Here is a 20,663-nt window from a genome sequence, read left to right on the forward strand (position 1 = left end):
GAACTCTGCTATGGCACTAGCATGGTTGGGCGCATAGACATTGAGCACACCAAAGTGCTCATCATGCATCCTCAGAATAACATACTGCGCTCTACCAGGCACAATGACCCCGCGATCCACAATGGCCTGCCGCCATACATCCGCAATGACCATACATACTCCTCCCTGCCCACCCAAGGGGCCAAAACCTGCAAACCAAAATGTGTCCCATCTACCAGGCATCACCGAACCATATCTCCGAATCCTGCTCTCACTCATATGGTGCTCCTGCATCATCAGGATATCAATACTGCCCCCAACCAGGCATCTCTGAAGCTCTTGCCTCAAGCAACCACGATAACGTACATAGTGTGCGCCGCCAAGGCCCTGTTCATTCCATGAGATGATCCTCATGGATGACTTGCTGAAAGGCTGTCTCAGCCATACGGCGGGCCCTCGCAAGCGGCTTGGATGGAGAGTAATCCCCATCCGAGCGGCTACGAATCTGCCCACCCGGTGTGCTGCAAGAGTCTCGGACCAGGCGCCAGTGGCTGTGTCCCATAGCGACTGCCTCCCGCTCTGAGAGAGAAACCTCATGTATGCATACATAGCCAGGGTCTCGTGCTAGGTTTGCCACTATGCGAACCACCAAATGTCGATTCCCGGAGGCATCCGTACTCCCGGTATCAAAGAAATGTGCCAACTCCCAGAGTCGGCCTATCACGTCTGTCATCTCCAAATTGCTCACATGGTGAGAAAACTCAACTGCTTGAGTCTTCAAAATACTAAGAGTGAGATCCAGAGTCCACTCCCGGTCGCTAGTGCCGCACAGAGGGAAGGACAAGGCCACTGCTGAATCAAGTGCCTCCTCCCCTCGGGCTGGAGGTATCACCAGGCTCATGGGGGCCCTCCGCTCCAAAAAGGCGTGTAAAGGAGTAGTCGAAAGCCTCCGAGCGCCGTCTAGTGTCGAGACTACTCAGCCGATTGCAGATAGAGGATATCCGTGAAGCACGAATCGGCATGGTAGGTCTCCTCTACGGTGCACGAGCAAGGTGGGTGCTCAGTTCCCGCCGGACTGCAAGTGAGCGCTAGGGCACTGCCAGTGCCTCCCGGGGAGCTGAGGCGAGCGGAGGGGGAGGAGGGGGGGGAGAAGGGGGTGGGGAAGGAGCCGCTGAAAATGCGGGAGCGGGAACGGGAGGAGGCGAAGGTGGAAGCGAGGCGGGAGGGGGGGAGGGGGGGGTGGGGGTGCGGGGGGGGGGTGCTGACATCTCCTGATCCTTAGTCTGCGCTGGGGTCTCCTCCTGGAGGGGAGCAAAGCTGTTCCTCACTGGAACCCAATGATGCTTAGGCTGTGTCTGCTGCTGCGTCGGTCTCTGGGCATGCTGCTGTGGCTGTCTCCCTCTACGGCGCCCCTCTCCAGGCTGCCAATCCGAGGTCTCTGTGGGCTGAGCAGGTGTCCCGGAGGCTGCCTGTCGAGCCGCATCTGTGGGCTGGCCATCGGAGGTCTGCTCTGCTGCGGTGAAGGTCGGGGTCTCCTGCGAGAGCAGGCCTTGGCCAAGTGGCCGACCTGCCTGCATATAAAACACTGGTTCGGGAGCCCCGAAAACTCCACTATCTGATCGATCCATCCCCCCCCTATCCTAGGTAACTGAATGACCTTCGCAAGGGAGGAGATGTCAGGAACCAAAACTCTGACCGAAGGTAGGCCAGCTGCTCTAGCCACCACTGAAGCAGCTGTGGGGCCAGTCTCAAGCACCGAGCCCACCAATGATCCTATCCTAGAAAGGAGCGGAAGGTACTCGCGGCGAAGTCCAGGAAAGCAAATTGTGACATGGAATAGGTGCTCTCCCTGCTCGGTCGCTGCTGGGTCGAAACCATGCTGCCAATGTCTGAAGAAGGCCCGAGTGCCCCTGATGTCAAGGGAACTCATGGCTAGGACCTAGGCCACGCTCTGGGCTGTCTCAAACTCAATCTGGTAGTGTCCGCAACCAGTAACTGAACGTCCAGGATCTTGCCCACATCTGCAAGAAGGCAGACCTGGAGAAGATCCCGGATCTCCCCTCTGCTGGGGCGAATGCCAACTATACGGCAGATGGTGGAGTGTGCCTGGAGGCGCTCCACCTCTGCGGCGAGGCTCACTTCCTCTTCTGGCGAAAGAGAAAGCCTGATGGGGGTATCCTCAGGGGCGGGCGAGGGGGTGCGGAAGAGTCCCTGTGAGGTGGGGCGGGAGGAACCTCCATCAGAGTCTGAAGCTGAGTCGAGGGCGAAGCAAAAAACGGAGGGTCCTGCAAGAACCAAGCTGCACGAAAAAGCGGAGCGGGGAGGGGAAGAGGGGGAAGGGCGGAAGACAAAGGGGAGGGGCAGAAGACAGAGAGGGCGGAGGACAGAGGGGGAGGGGCGGTAGGCAGAGGCGGAAAAAACCGGGCAGCGGGGGGGGGGGGGGGGGGGGGGGGGGGGGGGGGCAGGCAGGGGGGTGGGACGCAGAGGAGACGGGGGCGAGAGAAGGAGACGGGGGCAGGCGGGGATGGGCGCGAAAGGGAGGGCAGGGGGCGCGAAAAACACAGGGGCGTGGAGGGGGGTGCGAGCAGGCGGGGAGAGGCGAAGGAGACGGGGGGAGTGGGGGGCGTGAAGGAGACGGGGGCAGGTGGCGATGGGCGCGAAAGGGAGGGCAGGGGGTGCGAAAAGCATAGGGGCGCGGAGGGGGGGTGCGAGCAGGCGGGGAGAGGCGAAGGCTCGAAGGCGGGGAGGGGGGTGCGAGCAGGCGGGGAAAGGCGAAGGCAGCTCGAGCAGGGGGGGGCGAAAGCTTCAGCGAGCAGCGAGGAAGGGTAATTCAGTGCATCTGTTCATTTTGTATTGGGTTGTTGATCATTCCTTTGTGATAATTCAAGGCATGAGGTGGTGGAGGTGGAGACGAGTTGGATGATTAAAGTGTATATGCAGCAGGTAAGCAGGATAACTCTTGAAGGTTTTAGACAATGATGTAGGCCTCTAGTGCTTTAAATACTTTGTGCAAATCTACTGGCTTTTGAAGATAAACTCCCTTTTTTGTTTTTCCTTAGCTTTTCCTTGTGTTACTTGGATTGCCCAGGTTGATGCACTCTATATATACAAGTGAACACTTGATCGTGAGCACCATTAGCATCAGGAACACCCCTGGCATCTCTTTTAAGTTGTGTGTAGGGTGATGATGAGTTTCTGAAACTGTGTGTTATGCCACCTAATGGATATGATTTTTCAAAACTCTATGGTTTGGCAATTGGAATGCAATGATCAACATAGTTTGGGATCACAATATTAGGGACAACTAGACCACTATAGAGTGGTGTTACCAAAACTCACTATGTGTTATGCTGCCTAATGGGTATGATTTTTCAAAACTCTTATGGTTTGGCAATTGGAATGCAATGATTGACACGGTTTGGAATCACAATAATAGGGGCAATTAGAGTACTATAGAGTGTAGTGTTACTGCATGAGCCAATTATTAAAGGCCTATTGTGGGGGTGGGGTTGGTGGGGGTGGGAGAATTGGTTATGGGTCAAGTACGCGATTGAGCACTGTGAATCAATGGTGGTCAAATTCTTGTTTGATTTTTCTGCAAGTGCAATCACTTCAGGTTTGGAGTTAGCCTATCTTGTGTGTTGAAAGCACTTGTGATTTCTTGGTACCACGACTAGCATCGCTGAGCATAATAAATAACCTATGATCTCGAATCATTTAGTGTAGATGCCAAATGTTTTTATGCTCTTTGGGATGGCAGGGCTGCTAATTTTTCGACTTTTGGCACATCTTTTGGCAAGTACTAGGAAAGACACAAGGGGAGGGATTGGCTTGAAGCACATAGATTGTAGCTGTTTTTGTGAGATTTTTGAGGCCGTACTATAGGATTGGTATTCGGAGGAGGCTAGCGCTTTTCACTCCCCACGGTGCCCCAATGTGGAATTTTAGTTTCAAAGAATAGAAGGATTGCATGATCCTCTTGGCATCATCTTTGTTAGTGCGGTTTAAGAGAAGCATTGCATTGTACATCTAGCATTTGTTTTTTTTTTTTCTGAGAAAAGATCCTTTCATTAGTTATATAAAAACGCCCGTAGGGCTACAAAAGATCTCTCCTGCTCATAAGGGAAACAGAGCAGTGAATAGAGCAAGGCAGCCCGGGAGACTCTCCCTAGGTGCTGCAAAATACAAGCATCAGTACTAAGGACTGAGGGGCTAAATCATACAATAGGGGGGGGGAATAGCCAAACAGGAGAATAATGCCAACGGGGGGATCCCGTGTGTAAGGTGTAGAAGGGGCCGCTGCGCCAGGTGGTGTGAAAGGCCTGGCGCCACAAGATCGCCTCGTCCGAGTCGCCCCGGATGCGGTCATACTGTCCTCGCAGGGTGTGGATCAACTCCTGCCAGATCCCTCGAACAGTCTGTGTTGGTGGCTCCAGTCTCCCCTCGAAGGCCGTGAAACACCGGGCCCTCCAGGTGAACCAGATGGTGAGGCTGTTGAGGAGCTCCCATCGTAAATCCCTCTCCTGTGTCCAGCTGGCGGACGAGAAATCCGGTGCCGGAACCAGGCGGGGCTAGCCCCTAATGAATCTGATGGCCTGACTGTCCTGCTCCATCTCATAGCCCATAGCAGGCCCTGTCAAAGTCGACCAAGCAGCGGCACCCCACGTAAACATATCCTTTGGAGAGAGGGGGGCTAGAATACGCAGCATCCGCAGCCAAATCTGCTGCGCCTGAGGGCAATCCCAAAGGCAATGTCTCTGTGTCTCCATAGGGTGGCCGCATCGGACGCAGGCCACCAGAAGACCGCTGTAAACAAGCCAGGTGCCAACTGCTGAGCCCCTGTGGGGCGACCAGCCACTGGAAAGTCGAGATCCTGCGGGCCTGTCGACTAGCCCAGAGCCGAGCCCAGAAATCCTCCAGGAACTCCTGTGAGAGTCCCTGTAAATGCCCCGTTGCAGCTGGAGAGACCATCCTCCTCGCCGTCAAAATATGCCTCCCCAGCCGAACAGTATACTGGAAAAAGGTGATCTCTGTGGCCTCAAGGGATGCATAAGGATCATGCCACTCGTACTCCCCAGGGTCCCACTGTAACCGGGCCAAGGGGCGCGCTGCATATGCCCATATGCGCCAATCCGGGAGCACATCAGCAGGGTCGGGGTCAATATGCCACTACCCGAATCCTCTGAAAGGTGCACTCTGCAACCAAAGGCGACTCCACCTCCACTCTCTGAAGTCTGCCCTCATCCTGAATCTCATAGTAGAGGCATTTGCCATCCTCAGTGCAGGCTCTGATAGCAATCAGGATCTCCAACTGAGTAAAGGCTCCCATCCACCGTGGGGCCACTGGTTCGAAAGGCGTGAACCACTCCTCTGTTGGTGCCTCCTGAATATCGTCCCTCATAATCATCCCCCCTTTGAAGTGACTCAGCCTCTCCACCTGGATCTCCTTTGGGAGACCGCAGAAGGCCTGCCAGTCTCCAAAACTGCGTGCTGGGCCTGCCGCTAAAGGTCCCCAGGCTAGACGAGGCCGAGAACCCAGCATATGACCCTGCTCTGTGCGAACCGCTGGGCTCCAGATGAGCGGCTGTCTGGCACGCTCCTCAACCCAAGAAGGAGGTCGCTGAGAGAGCCCTGGTCTCAGCAGCTCCCAAGCTCTCAGGATACTCAAAGCAAATCTGTCCTCCCATCCTCTACTGAGGCCTGTCCTCCTCATCTCTATGAAGATCCAGCGAGTCTCTGGTGCCCAAGTGCCCCCTGTTGGGGGAGCCCGAGCCTGCAGCCGCTGCAAGAGAAGCTCTTTCCAAGGCTCAGCGCCTGGAAGCAGCCCCCGAACAATAAGCTTCCCCAATAAGGCTCTACTCTGATCGACTGGATCTATAATGCCCTCCCTGAGCCAGCGGAAGTGTAATAACTGCCCATGCAACCTTTGCCCGGGCTGGCTGACCATCCCGCCCAGACCAAAGAAAGTTCCTGATCAGCCTCTGTACCTGGCTGATGGAAGAGCTCGAGAAGATCCAGCAAGACGTAATGTACCACATGGTCGCTAGCAGCACCTGATTTGCCACCACCACCCTCCCAGCCAAGGATAGTCTACATCTAGCATTTGTTCTGCCTTATATACTTTTATTGGCATGAATCAAGCTTTGTTACAAGTCCTGAGTTGGCACTTTCCATTAGGCACCATGAGAAGAATGGTGCTTTGCTTGCAAAAATTTCAAGGACAACTACATACTTTGACGTTTTGAGAGTATTCCCCCCCTCCAACTCACATCCCCCTTAAAGCCAAAGACTCACACATTGTACGATGGTTTGATTTATGATGTAAGCTCTTACCTCTGGGATTTCTTTTGTTTTGTGTGTGCAAAATGAACTTGCAATGTTGTACCTGTAACTTCCGGGGTTTTGCAGAACACTCGACCATTAATGTCATTAAATGTTCGAATTGGCCAGAGTCTTAAACATATGCCACTTAATCCACAAAACTCTAAAAGAGAGATGTGCACAGCTTCTGACACCGCATAGAGGCTGGAATGGGCCGATCCCCCCTTGGAGTGTTTTATTACCCAAGGAGAAAATATCATGTACAAGCTTTGAGGCCCTTACTCTCCCCAAGAGATGCTGGATTATCAATATACAAATGCCATAACACAGCCCAACACAAGGAAACCATAAAATTCAGCCGGTACACAAGCTATAGAAATGCCAAGCCAACAATAATCCGTATACCTCCGTGTGGGTACTAATTCTTCCCCAAATACCACGAGTCTTCATGCAATAGAGCTGGTTCAGTCGGTACAGCTCTCTATTCAGCCTATTGTGTGTCTCTCCACTTGTCATGATGGCCTTCTCTTTCCATTTTCACTCATGGGAGCTGCAAATCTATAAATTCAAGCCCTCTCTCTTCATTAGGAGGAGGCTCTCTTGCTGCATGCTAGCCTCTACCACTGTTATAGGCTGTCCTAATGATGGCTACTCTCTTTCTCTCTACTTGAAGGCTGCCCATGAAGTATACCGGCTGTTGGGGACTGTTTTGGAGGCTTCCATCTCAAAGAAATAGTGAAGGCAAGGGTATTTAATCATTTTATTATGATTTCCAGCCACTATACTTGTTGTACCAACCCTTGTACTTGCTATACCAGCCACTGCACTTGCTCTACCAGTCCTTGTACTTGTCGTACCAGCCATTGTACTAGTTGTACCAGCCCAGGTTAGAAGTGACAAGTGTGAGGCCACTTGTCTCCCTTTGATTCACTTTCTTGCCACATGTCCCAATCTAAGAGATGGGTTCTAGCATAATCTTTATCTTTAAAAATATCCCAACTGGTAGACCTTTTGCCAAATGTGCTTTGGCATGTCTCTCCATTTGCTCAATTCTAGACGTAATGACACGAACGGAATTTCCATCGAAGTTGGGCCAAAAATAGTAACCCTCCTAGATTCTAGGAGTGTGATCCTTTGTAAACTAGGATAATCTTCCATTCCTAAAGCTTGTACTTTCCAAATATTTAGACGTCGTGGAGTCCACTAGACCCCTTTCATACTGGAGATGTCCAGGGTGGTGACATTCTTCCCAGCTTCTTTAAAAGTTGTCTACAACTTTAGGCTTCCAATATAACTAAAAGAATCCATGTCCCAAATTAATGGGTGAGACTAAATAAGTCTCCATAGTACCAATATCAAAATCATGTCCCAAATAAATGGGCGAGACAAAATAGTCCCATAAGTCCAGATATCATAATCATGTCCCAAGTAACTGGGCGAGACAAAGTAGTCCCATAAGTCCAGATATCATAATCATGTCCCAAATAAATGGGCGAGACAAAGTAGTCCCATAAGTCCAGATATCATATCTCTGTGTCCATGCTCCAAGAGTACATCCAAATAAAACAGTTTTGGTGTCATATCCACCAACTCGAAGGAGCAATCTCTCGTTCCCTAAATCAGTGTCACGTCAAACGTATGCTACTCTCCATTGTTTTCCATGCTTACACATGCAAACACCAGGCCGAGAAGTAGAAGACCGATTGACCGTGCACGCAGATGTAGAACGTCCACTGGATCTGAGCGCAGACATCAAGTCCTCAGCATACCTGATTCCAGTTTACTAACACGTGGCATAGACATAGTCCCTTGCTAGCAAGGTGTCAGTCCACATGACCCTTGGCGTAGACATAAGTCCCCTGCCAACCAGGCGTCATGTCCACCACTCGATCACTTGCACTCCGTGTTGGTACTTTGACCACAAACCTTGGAGGAGAGGTGAGCTCATGTGTGTAACATAAGATAAGAATCACTCACAGGCATAGATGCCTTGATGCTCCATAAACATTTTTGCTACACATAGTTTATAGGCATTTCAGCCACCATTAGTTTTACAGGCATTTTGGTTGCCAGTAGAAATCCATAGAAAAAATCTCGATCCATGAGAAATCCACGAGTTCCACCATCTCAAGGCAAACAACAACACACTATTCCCCTTGTACAATCATACAAGGGTTACTGAACATCAAAAGTACTTCATAATAAGTGGCAAAAGCACTAACTTCGCAAACTCAAATTTTCTTTTCGAGGTTTGATCCTGTGACGTGAGAGTTATGAACCCACCATGCGAGCCAAAAGATATTTTCCCACATTAGTTGCCTTTGAGCTTGATAATAAGATCCATAAATGAGGCATAAATAGCCAATTCCATATAGATGAGAATACAAGCAATAAAGCCAATTCCACGATTCCAAAATAGATTCTAAGAATTCATAAAGCAGATTGTCTTTTGCACAGGCCTTGGTGTACTGCTCCCATAAGTGGATAGGCCAGGTGTATTTAACTACACTAATAGCCAGTGTTTATACTCCAACAAGACCGTCTTCACACAAGAGTGTGAAAAAGCCAATGCTCTGATACCAATGTAACTTCCGGGGTTTTGCAAAACACCTGACCATTAATGTAATTAAACACTCGAATTAGCCATAGCCTTAAACATATGCCACTTAATCCACAAAACTGTAAAAGAGAGATGTGCACAGCTGACATTGCATAGAGGCCAGAATGGGCCGACCCCGCCAGCCCCCCCCCCCCCTTTCCTCTTGGAGTATTTTATTACCGAAGGAGAAAATATCATGTACAAGCTTTGAGGGCCTTACTTTGCCCATAGGAGATGCCGGATTATCCATATACAAATGCCATAACAGAGCCCAACACGAGGCAACCATAAAATTCAGCCAGTACACGGGTTGAAGAAATGCCAAGCCAACAATATAATCCATATACCTTCGTGTGGGTACTAATTCTTTCCCAAAAACCATGGGTCTTCATGCAATAGAGCTGGTTTAGCATGTACAGCTCTCCATTCAGCCGGTACAACAATAACTTGGGCTGGTACAACAAATACAATAAGTACAAAGGTTGGTACAAGCGTAGTGGGTGGTACAACAAGTACAAGGGCTGGTACAACAAGTAGAGTGGTTGGAAATCATAATAAAATGATTAAATACCCTTGCCTTTAGTATTTCTTAACGATGGAAGCCTCCAAAGCAGTCCTCAACAGCTGGTATACTTCATGGGCAGCCTTCAAGAGAGAGAGAGAGAGAGAGAGAGAGAGAGAGAGAGAGAGAGAGAGAGAGAGAGCGAGAAAGAAAGAAAGATTTTATTAACGTCTTCCAAAAGACCGAACTTGGCCTATGAGACAAATCGGTATACCTGTATGGGGTATCCTCTGTCATCCCAACAAAATGAAAAAGTACTGAACTAAAAAGCTGAATCTAGGTGTGCAATAAGTACAATGAGTGGGGGAGGGGATGGAGCTCTACTACTAGGAGAATGCAAAGCTATATGCATGGAGTATACAATCATGATATGCAACCTAGCTAGCTCCATCCTATACCATACTGGGGGTATAAAATGGTATACATCAATGAAGGGGGTGTCCACAGCTCCCTGAAGAACATGCCTGGGTCTGCTCTGAAGCGAGCTAGTTGCTCCGCACCCTCTCTGTGAAACTGAGCTCTGATCTCTGTCATCTCTCTCTGGTATAGGCGTGGTGTCTAAAAGCCAGGTGTCCTCTGTCTCCTGCGGGCTCTGAATGTCTCTGCTCTCTGGAGAGTATTTCCCTGCTGTGTAGGGGCTGGGAGTGGGATGGATCTCTGAAAAAATGTAGTAATCTGTGTCTGTCGTCCCCCCTCTGGAGCTGTCTGTAACGGTGGTAGAGGCTAGTTTGCAGCAAGAGAGCCTCCTCCCGATGAAGAGAGAGGGCTCCAATTTATAGATTTGGGGCTCTCATGACTGAAAATGGAAAGAGAAGCCTACGATGACAAGTGGAGAGCCACACAATAGCTGAAGTGACAAGTGAGGCCATTGTCTCACGTTGATCCAGTTTCTTGCCACATGTCCCAATCCAAGAGGTAGGTTCTTCCATAATCTTTACCTTTAAAAATATCCCAAATGGTAGACCTTTTGCCAGATGTGCACTGGCATGTCCCCCCATTTGCTCAATTCCAAACGTAATCACGTGAATGGAATTTCCATTGGAGTTGGGCCAAAAATAGTAACCCTCGTAGATTTTAGGAGTGTGATCCTTTGTATCCGAGGATAATCCCCCATTCCCAAAGCTTGTACTTCCCAAATATTAAGACATCCTGGAGTCCACCAGACCCCTTTCATATGGGAAATGTCTAGGCTGGTGATAGTACCATAACAACCATAAAAACAACACCAATCCCTCTTGCAAACCACCATGTGATAAGGATCTATTCCTAGATGTGGATTTGCCTATATAGATAAGACCTGTCAACAAGTCCTCCATTTTAGATTTTAAAAAGTTTAATATCATTTGATGCTAAATTTATTGTGTAGGTTCATAACAACAGATACTAAAAAACATTTTGCAAGGGACCAGAAAGAACACCCTTTGAAGTTGATAAACCATCTAATCATATGGAATGCAAATGGTTATTGGGTTCAATGCAGTGACCACTCGGTTTGTAGGAAAGACTTATTTTGCATTGAATGCAGGATTGCCACTGCTAGGAGTGCTGATTTTTTAACCCATATGTGCAGAGGTACCGGATCATTTGGCGAAACAGAATGTAGGGGCCTGCCAACGTTGCTGGTTCCAAACTTACCTGCTAACATCCCAAGGAACTGGAGAAGGAATCGCACTGCTCGCAAAGATGGAGGGACAAAAAGATGGGAAAATGTTAACTCTCAGGTGTTGCAAGCTGGAAATAGAAAAGCTAGCCTGAATGTATTCAGCCTAGGCTCATTGAGTTGGGGGAAACGCAACGATGGATTATGGTGGCCTGCACAGGTCAGTATGTAGGTGATTTCACTACACATGTATCTAAATAGTAGCTATGCTTGCCTTTTTTTTTTGGGGGAACATACAGTTTGATTCTGTCTTGTCTGTTAATGGGTGAATCTATTACTTTTAGAGCTGGTACTTTTTTCAGCTTTTGCGAGGAAGAGGTCAATTCAAGCTTTTGGATAGCTGAATTGCAAAACACAATCCATCCTCTCTCCTCCACACACACACATTTTTTTTTTTGGGTAAAGCTTCATGTCATTAATTACAGGTGGGAAACCTCAAAACGAGGAAAACCCACCAAAAAGACCATATACAAGGGAGACTACTAGAGTGTTCACTATGTTCAGTGTGAACATAGTTAAACATCTAAAAACAATCTGTAAAAAGAGCATACAGAGATGAGTCAATCTCATGAAGAGAGAGACAGTCATATAAACATTGCTGAAGAGAGGAACGGAAGAATGAGTAAGCATCCAAATGAGGCCGAGCAAAAACTATCCTGTTGCGAGACTGCCAGATAGTCCATAAAGCCCAGTAGCGAACCCAATCAAAGAAGACTTTATAGGATCTAAGGGGTGAAGGGAGAAGACCGAAGATCCAAAAGTATTTCCCAAAGGGTGCCTGTCGGAAGCGGGCTCTCAAACGTGCAGCAATCCGATCCAATAAAGTCCTAGTCAGAGGACAACTCCACAAAAGATGAAAGACTGTCTCTTGAGAAGCACCACAACTATGACAAGTTGAAGGTGCCAAAAGTCGCCTAGCCAAGAAAAGGCCGACTGGCAAGACTCCAATCAAGCATCTCCATAAAAAAAGTTTACTTTTCAAAGGAAGACTGCATTTCCAAAGAGAATGAAGCCGCTGTTTCCACCAAGCCTGACTTTTATGAAGATGCCAAATCTGATTCGCATGTTCTTGAACCCAAGAGGCAGGCAACAAGAGCTGATATATCGAATGAACCGAAAGTTTAGCCATTGATAAAGGGCCTCGTGGAGGTTGTTCTCTTCTAAGGCTCCAATCAACCAAACGATCAGAAAGATCCAAATCTGCAATTGGTTCAAAAGGAGCAAGAAACTCTCGAATAAGCTGCCAGATTGATCTATAATGCATCCCCAGACCAAATTTTCTGGCGGCAACCACAAAAGAAAGCACATGGCCACCAGCATCCAAAACATCATCAATAAGATAAACTCCTTTCTCTGAAAGGAAATATGCCTTCCTAGGCTCACGTAGAGCCAAGGGTACATCAAAAGCCTTTGACCAATGAATACTCTCAAGGCGAAGCGAAGAAGATTGCGCATTAAGCCTCGGATTCCAAAAAAGATATTGCGTAACCTGTTTTGAGGCGAAAATTAACTTAGATGAAAGAGGGCAGCCGACAATTTTTCCATCGAAATGGCTGAAAATTGCATCCCAATACGTAACAGTCCACTTTCCAAAAGCAGGTGAAGACATAGACATACACATATGACCCAACATAATAGCCCATGGCTGGCGCTGTTGTACAAATTCCAACAGCAAAGTGGATTTACGAGCAAGCACATGAAAATGAATATTCAATATGTTCAAGCCACCATGTATCTTTGGAGAACACATCTTTGGCATTGACAAAAGACGAAGACCCTTTTTACGATGTTGAGTTTTCCACACAATTGCCATTGCCAGAGACATAAACCGATCTATATTAGCTTTCCTCCACATAATCAATGGAAGAAAGAACTGTATGTAAGCCATTAAATAGCCTGCACTATCCTGAGACGTACATGAAGAGGCCAAGTGGAAAGCTGCCAATAATCAATTTTGCGATTCAATTTTAGCATAACCCATTGAATCATTTGTGAAGATGATAGCTGCCAACCCAAAGGGTAACCCAAATGACGAACGATATGTCCACCAGGAGGTAATCCACCGGGCCACAATACATGATGCCATTGCTGTACGTTAAGCGCAAGCAAGGTAGACTTACGGAAATTCACTTTCAAACCAGCAGCCAGACCAAAAAGTTCCAAAGCCTCCATTAATCTCTGAAGATCTTGTTGCGTATTCTTGGGCATAAAAAAAGAATCATCAACATAAGCCTGAGCCAGGAAAGTATGCCCAGCAGGAAGCTGTAAGCCAAGCAATTCATCAGTAGCTTGCAAAAAATCCAAGCTGCAAAGAAAAGGATGTGTGGCAATAGCAAACAACAAGGAACTAAGCGGACAACCCTGGCGAACTGAACGTCCCAATTTCCAAGAATCCGATAGAGAAGAGCTCAAAATCAAAGAAGCATCATTGTCATTATAGAGCCAATACACAATATTTTGCCACTTCGCACCGAAACAAATAACTCATAGTCATAGCTATATAGTCCCAATGCACAGAATCAAAAGCTTTCTCGATATCAACCTGCAAAATGAGTACATCCTGCTTAGTGTATTTGGCATATTCAATGGCAATATAAGCATTAGCCAAATTATCATTGATTTGCCTCCGAGGCACAAAACCATATTGCGTAGGATGCAAACCATCATGTAAAAATCCTTTAATACGATTTGCCAACATCTTAGTCAGAAGCTTATAGATGACAGGCATAAGAGTAATGGGCCTCCAATCAGAAAAAGCTTCACAAAGATCCCGTTTAGGGAAAAGCTTAACCAATCCTTCTTTCCAAGAAGATGGTAGTACATCATTTGCCCAAGCTTCATTGATCATATACAGCAATGATTGTTCCAGCTGAGGCCAAAAAGCATGGAAGAATTCCACTGTCAATCCATCCCATCCCGGAGATTTCCATCGACCCATTGAACGTAAAGCATCTTTAAGTTCAATATCAGGGAACGGAGATTCTAATTCCAAAGCATCCTGTGGAGAAATAATGGGCCGAACATGATGCAATAAAGCATAACGAGCATTAAGTATGTCAGGTGAAGTAGTTGGTGGTTTAGCAAAAAGAGCTGCAAAATGCTGACTAGCAATATACGAGAGCTCCGACAAAGAATGAGTCCATTGACCATCAGATTTTTTCACCCTTCTGATGCATTCCTTTTGTCTTGAAGCATGTAGATTTTTGAAAAAATCTTTGGAAGAGCAACCCTTACCTATGATAGCTCGATGTCGCGAACGTGTCAACCATTTTTGCAATTTTCTTTGATCATTCAGCATGAGGAAATGCTTAGTCTGCATTAAAGATTCTTGTTCATTAGTATTTAAAACCCGAAACTGAGCAAGATCAGCCATAGATTGACATGTTTCTTTAGCCTGCAAGATCCGATCCCGCAAGTCGGCCATGTAATAACGATCATAATCACATATCACAGCCTGCATGCGCTGAACAAATTGAAACCAAGCAATGTCAATATCCTCATGCATTTGAAGGGGCAAAGGCTCAATGGCTTGCAAAACCATTTCCTTGAAATTAGCATGCACAAGATAACTGTTGTTTAAAAGCAACAGCCTATGTTTCTGAAGAATAGAAACATCTTGTGGCATGTCAAAATAAAGGCCTAACCATAAAGGAGAATGATCAGAGAGTAACATGGAACGATCAATCCATAGCTTGCAAACAAAATCATCGTATTGGTCAGCATGTAACAAGTAGCAGCGATCCAGACGTGTCCAGATATGTGGAAAAGCATTGTGATTAAAAGTAAACCCTTGCAGACGAGGGAATACATGCTGCCATAGGTCCAAAATATTGCAGGAAAAGAGCAAATCATTCCATGTTCTGCGTTCAGCTCCAAGCATATGAGTTCTTCCAGTGGAATTAAATTTAAGGAGATGGAGCATTATTAAAATCTCCACAAAGGAATGCATTATGGAGCCAGGGATAAGCCAACATTTGCGAAAGCTTTGTGGTGCATAAACTGCTGCAAATTCATAAATTTGTCCATACAATAAACATTGAATGACCATCCATCTGCCAGCAGAATCATTGTAGGCCAACATTGGTTGCAGATCATGCTTAACAAGCATAAAAACTCCCGAGTAATGCTGAGTGCCCGCATAAAATATATCATAACCAGCAAAGTGACCTGATTGACCCACTAAGGTATGCTGATTGTGTTCTTGCACACACCAGATGAGGTTGCATTTTATGTACATAGTGCCAAAACAACCTAAATTTACTAGGATCACAAAGTCCTCTAATATTGTACGAAAGACATTTTATTGGAGCATCAAACATCAAATCTGTACAAAGGTATATACAGTGAACAGCCAGCAAAATCAATGCTGCATAACAACAACTGAATCAGGGAGAGAGCCCTCACCCTGAATCAAGAGAGACTCATGCGTATTCGTATCAACACACATATCCAAAGCATTTACATCGGCATCCATACTCGAGGAAGCACCTCGAACTACATCCGACCATATTCTAGAAAGCATAGTCGATGAAGTGGAAGACTGTGCAATAGTGGCAGATGCAGTCCAATTACGTGAAGGAATGGGAGCACGACGAACCATAGTAGCTTTTTTCGGAGTTTTCCATTCAGCCGAAGATATTTTATCTTTTCCTTTATCTTTAGGTTGATTAGGCACGGCCAAAGAAGAAACAACTTGAGGAATAACTGTAGCTTTTCCTTTCTCTTTCTCTTTTTGAGTATTTCAAGTGGCTTGATTTGTTGGTATCTCCTTAACTTGAGTTGGCTGCACATTCGCTGAAATGGGAGGTACAGCAGATAACGGCGGAGGATGCAGCAGAGAAGGACATTCAGAAGCCATATGCCCAAACTTATGACAAGTGAAACAAGCACCCGCAAAGACTCCCCAATTTAATTTGAAGTAACGTGCACCCATGCCACGCACATTTTCTACTTCAACAGCAATTGCAGGTGGTTGCTCATGGTCCGTATCCCACAAGATGCAAAATCTGTTTTTGTTTCCTGTAGGACGAGGTGCACAAACCACTTTGCCCAGAGTGGCTGCTATACCTGGCAAATGTTCCCTCAAATATTCCGGAAAATCCACGACCTCGACCCAAACAGGACAACGATGCCTAATCAAGGACTGATAGTCCTTGGTCGGGGACCAAGGTAACACATGTACCAACTGTACACCAAACATAAGGGGAGAAGTTTCAAGCATCTGCTGCTTATATTGACCATCAGACAGTAATACATCATAAAAAAACCCCTTGCTGCAAAGTGAACTCCATCTACAAAGGGTCCACCTAGAATGGACTGAATCCATTGAGCTACTTCTTGCGCAGAAGGCATTTTACCCGGAAAGAAGAGAATAATCTCTTTCTCTGAGTATCTACGCAGAGGAGACACAATCGTCGGCAATTTAATCTTATAACTGAAAGAAGGAGGCCGGTCTTTCCATTTGACACGACTGTCTACAAAGTCGATTCAATTGCAGCATGCTGCCTCTTGTTACTGTCTGCAGCATTATCCCGGCGAGCATATGTCACAACAGTCTCAGACATAATTGCAAGAGTAAAATCTGTACAACACTGCTAAACAACTTTTTTTTTTTAATGAAAGCTGTATGCTGTATACAGGAGCCTTTAAAATTTCTGCTGATGCGAATTAAAAAGAAGCTCTATTTACTGGAATAATGAAACTGATTTCTGCTGATGCGAATCAAAAAGAAGCTCTATACACTCGAATTCTGAAACTGACTTTGAATTCTAGAAAATCTGCAGATGCGAACTGAACTTGAAAAGGAAGGCGAAACTGCACGGGGAGAGAGGATGGCGTGCGAAGATCTCAGCGACACACACACACACACACACACACACACACACACACACAGAGCAGGAGGAGGGAGAGACGAGATTGCAGTCTCACAGACAGTTAAGTCACAGGCGAGCATAATCGAAAGGAGACACAGGCGAGGACAGTCGCAGGAATCGCAGGCGAACAGAGTCGCAGGCTCACAGGCGAGAAGAGTCGCAGCTTCGCAGGCAAAAGGAGTCGCAGGCGAACCAGCAGTATAACCACACACACACACACACACACACTCCTCCACACACACACACACACACCACACACGCATATAGACACACACAAAGAAAACCATGGATATACCGAGCCATGGAAAAGTAAAAGCAAAAGTAAAAAAAAAACATCTAGCACTAGTGTATGTACATGTAGTTAGTAGATGATCTTTTGTAGGGTGAGGGATATGCCGTGAATAGCTAATGACATACCTGCCTTGGCTAGAATTTATCTAAAGTGAAAATCATGGAAAAAAAAACATGATTAAAAAAACCCAATTAGAGCTGAGAGAAGAAACAACAGCCCTGTAATTTAATGTCAAAGATGTTAGCAATTTCAATTATAAAATTGGTCGATGTGTTAAATACTTGATAGAAAAATCGACCAAGGTAAGGAGGTGTTTGAGCCTGTAATGATGTCTCTCTGTGACGCTGTATGTCTAGAATGAATCTCCCCGGTATGTGCTGGTCTGCTGCCTCAAAGAGCTGGCGTAGGGAATGTGGCTCTTTGAATAAAATGGGATATCTCTCTCTGATGGTTGTATATGCTCTACATCTGCATACATAATGCTCCTGACTCTCCACCTACTCTCTGCACAATCTGCATACCCTCTCCTCTTGAGGGATTCGTGCTGCTCTGCCATTCTCGATCTCCAATCGATGTGATGAGACTCTAAGCTGACCAATAGCTACTCGGGAGCCGTGTGGTAAAAAGCCCTCCATGTATCTAGGCCTCTCTATAAATCCATCATCAGTGATACTCATGAAGTGATCTCTGCAGTGATCTCTATAGAGAGAGAGAGAGAGAGAGAGAGAGAGAGAGAGAGAGAGAGAGAGATTAAGCGTCTACTAAAGACCCAATGGGCCTATGAGAGCAAAGTGGTACAATAATGTCCATGGCGTATCTCATCATGGAAGGGAAAATAAAACATAATGAAAACATGAATATAGCTATCTCACTGGGGTGATACAAATCTGTCCATGGAAACTCGTCATGGAATACTAAGATCATAAAAACATGGGAGCAACATCAGCTCCGAGTAGGTGGTATACCACTCTCCAAAATGTCAAGCATGGGGTTGACGAGTATGGCCGAGAGGTCTCCCTCAGCTATGTCACGTGGAATCGATGGCGGTGGAGCATGTCTTGGATCTGGAGCTGATGAGGTGAGAGAGAGAGAGAGAGAGAGAGAGAGAGAGAGAGAGAGAGAGAGAGAGAGAGAAATGAACTGATTTATTAACGTCTCTAAGAGGCCACAGTGGCCTATGAGACCAAAACTGAGAGTACATCTGAAGTTGGTGTCTCATCAAAGAGAACAACTAAATGAGACTAAAAAGTACAATAAACTGATTGTCCTACAGTTATAAGAACAGAAATGTAAGACTCCGATATGATACTAAGTAGAAAATACTGGAAAATACTAAAAAATGTATATCAGGTAGATCCATGTATGCTGATCAGTTGAAGTGTTGCCCTCTCCTTAGATCAAGTATCTCCGCCATGGGGCTGTCTAGAATGGAGAGGTCGTAGAAGCGAGGTAGGCGCCTCCGATGCCGAGTTATAATGGCTCTGATCTGGCGATGGTGAGGAGGCCGTGGTCGGGATCCTGGTGGGCGTGGCCGACGAGCACGACATAAGATAACTGCTCTATCAGTGGTGACTCCTTGGGAGCATGGTCGGTGCCGAAGAAATCTCTCAGGGTCCTCTGTCTAGGTACATCATGGCTCGGCCTCTTGTCTGCCAAGAGGGTCTCTCTGTGTCTCCTGATCTCAAGTAGAAACAATCCAAGGCATCTCTGATCCTCAAACTCCATGACCCTGTGTAACGGCCCAAAACCCTCTCGAAAAGTGGCAGTGATATCTCCCTCGGATCTCATAATAGAGTGTACATTGGCAAATGTAGTGTTCCTCTGTCTCTACCTCCTGGTAGCATAGCTAACAAATGCGGTCATCCACGATCTGATGCACATATCGCCCTGTCTCAATCCGTAGCTGGTGTGATGAGGTTCGGATCTGTCCAATGGCACAACATATCCCATGTGATAGGTGTACATCCATGTACGTTGGGCGGGTGATCACGCGGTTTTGCTCTGAGCGGGTGAGATCCAAAAATGGACAATCCAGACTAAACTGAAAGGGTAGTAGTGCCTCTATCCGCAAACCATGTAGGTCAAACCATGATCTCATCTGAGCGTACCAACAATGAGTATCTCCATCCTTTGCCAAATGTATGGATGAGGTCAATGCCAATCGGGAGTACCTCTGCTGAGGGAGCTCCCATAGCCGCTGTAAAAAGGTAACTGCCTGGAATAGGGCCTCGGTTACTACTAGTGGGGCACCCAGCTCAGCCCGAACAATCTCGTGTGGTACTGATGATTTGCTCCGAATCATGCGGGCAATCATCATAATTAGTGGTCTCTCCATTTGCCTCCATCCCTCATCTGTCCCTCTCTGAGATATGAGATGTATACTGGGCCCCCAAATTGGAGACAAATCAATGTACAACTGTCAATGTCCTCTGGATGTCCAGAAAAAAAGGACAAAATAAACATGAAATAAACTATGAAAGTACTGAGCTAGTGGGGGGGGGGGTGTGATGGATGGAGCACTACTGCTAAAGGCTCAGTATGCAACCTATATGCGTAGGGTATACAAGAATGCAATGCAGATCTGTCTAGCTCCAACCAGTACCATAATGGGGGTGTAATATGCGATACATAGGCGATGGCGAGGCAAAAATCCCTTGGAGCATGATCTCCGGGTGTGAGTGTAAGTGAGCTAGCCGCTCCTGGATATGGTGCTGATGTCGAGCCCGTATCTCTGTAATCTCCCTCTGATGTAGTTTGGGAGTCCGATAGCCTAGTGTTCTCAGTCTCCGTCTGGCTTGGAGGTCCGCAGCGCGCTGAAGTGTAACCGCCTCCTGTGTCAGGGTAGGCACTGGGATAGATCTCTGGAAGAAATCAGTGAGCTGGAGTTGTCGCCCACCTCTCCCTGTGCTATGAGTCCATAGCAGTGCCTCTCTGTGGTGCTGTGTCTCTAGCAAGAACTGGCCAAATCTGCGTTGGTCTGCGGATTCCATGATCTGGCGGAGTGAGGTATGTCCACTGAAGATGGTGGTGTATCTCTCTCTAATGTCACTATATGGTCTGCATCTGCATACATAATGCTCCTCACTGTCAACCTCCTCTTGGCATAGGGAGAGGTGGAGCTGTCGCCCACCTCTCCCTGTGATGTGAGTAGCAGTGCCTCTCTGTGGCGCTGTGTCTCTAGCAAGAACTGGCCAAATCTGCGTTGGTCTTCGGATTCCATGATCTGGCGGAGTGAGGGATGTCCAGTGAAGATGGTGGTGTATCTCTCTCTAATGTCACTATATGCTTTGCATCTACATACATAATGCTTCTCACTCTCAACCTGCAACTGGCCTACTCCAATCCACATGGCATGTGACCTGTATATGTCAAGATAT

At 46.9% G+C, this 20,663-nt stretch overlaps 1 protein-coding gene across 13 annotated transcripts in view; it reads left to right on the forward strand.

The window, feature by feature from the left end:
• Window positions 1–20,663, forward strand: part of LOC147622790 (protein CHROMATIN REMODELING 4-like) — a 137,502-nt gene that overhangs the window by 62,381 nt on the left and 54,458 nt on the right. For 12 of the 13 annotated variants that reach the window (XM_086822417.1, XM_086822420.1, XM_086822422.1 and 9 more), the window contains exon 4: window positions 11,032–11,281. In XM_086822417.1, the coding sequence (XP_086678543.1) occupies window positions 11,032–11,281 (250 nt within the window). Of the gene's footprint in view, window positions 1–11,031; window positions 11,282–20,663 lie in introns of those variants that run through there. The other variant, XM_086822429.1, reaches the window with a different exon arrangement.

Source organism: Cibotium barometz, chromosome 28, assembly GCF_041138505.1.
Source record: "Cibotium barometz isolate CiBa-2024 chromosome 28, ASM4113850v1, whole genome shotgun sequence".
Classification (NCBI taxonomy): domain Eukaryota; kingdom Viridiplantae; phylum Streptophyta; class Polypodiopsida; order Cyatheales; family Cibotiaceae; genus Cibotium; species Cibotium barometz.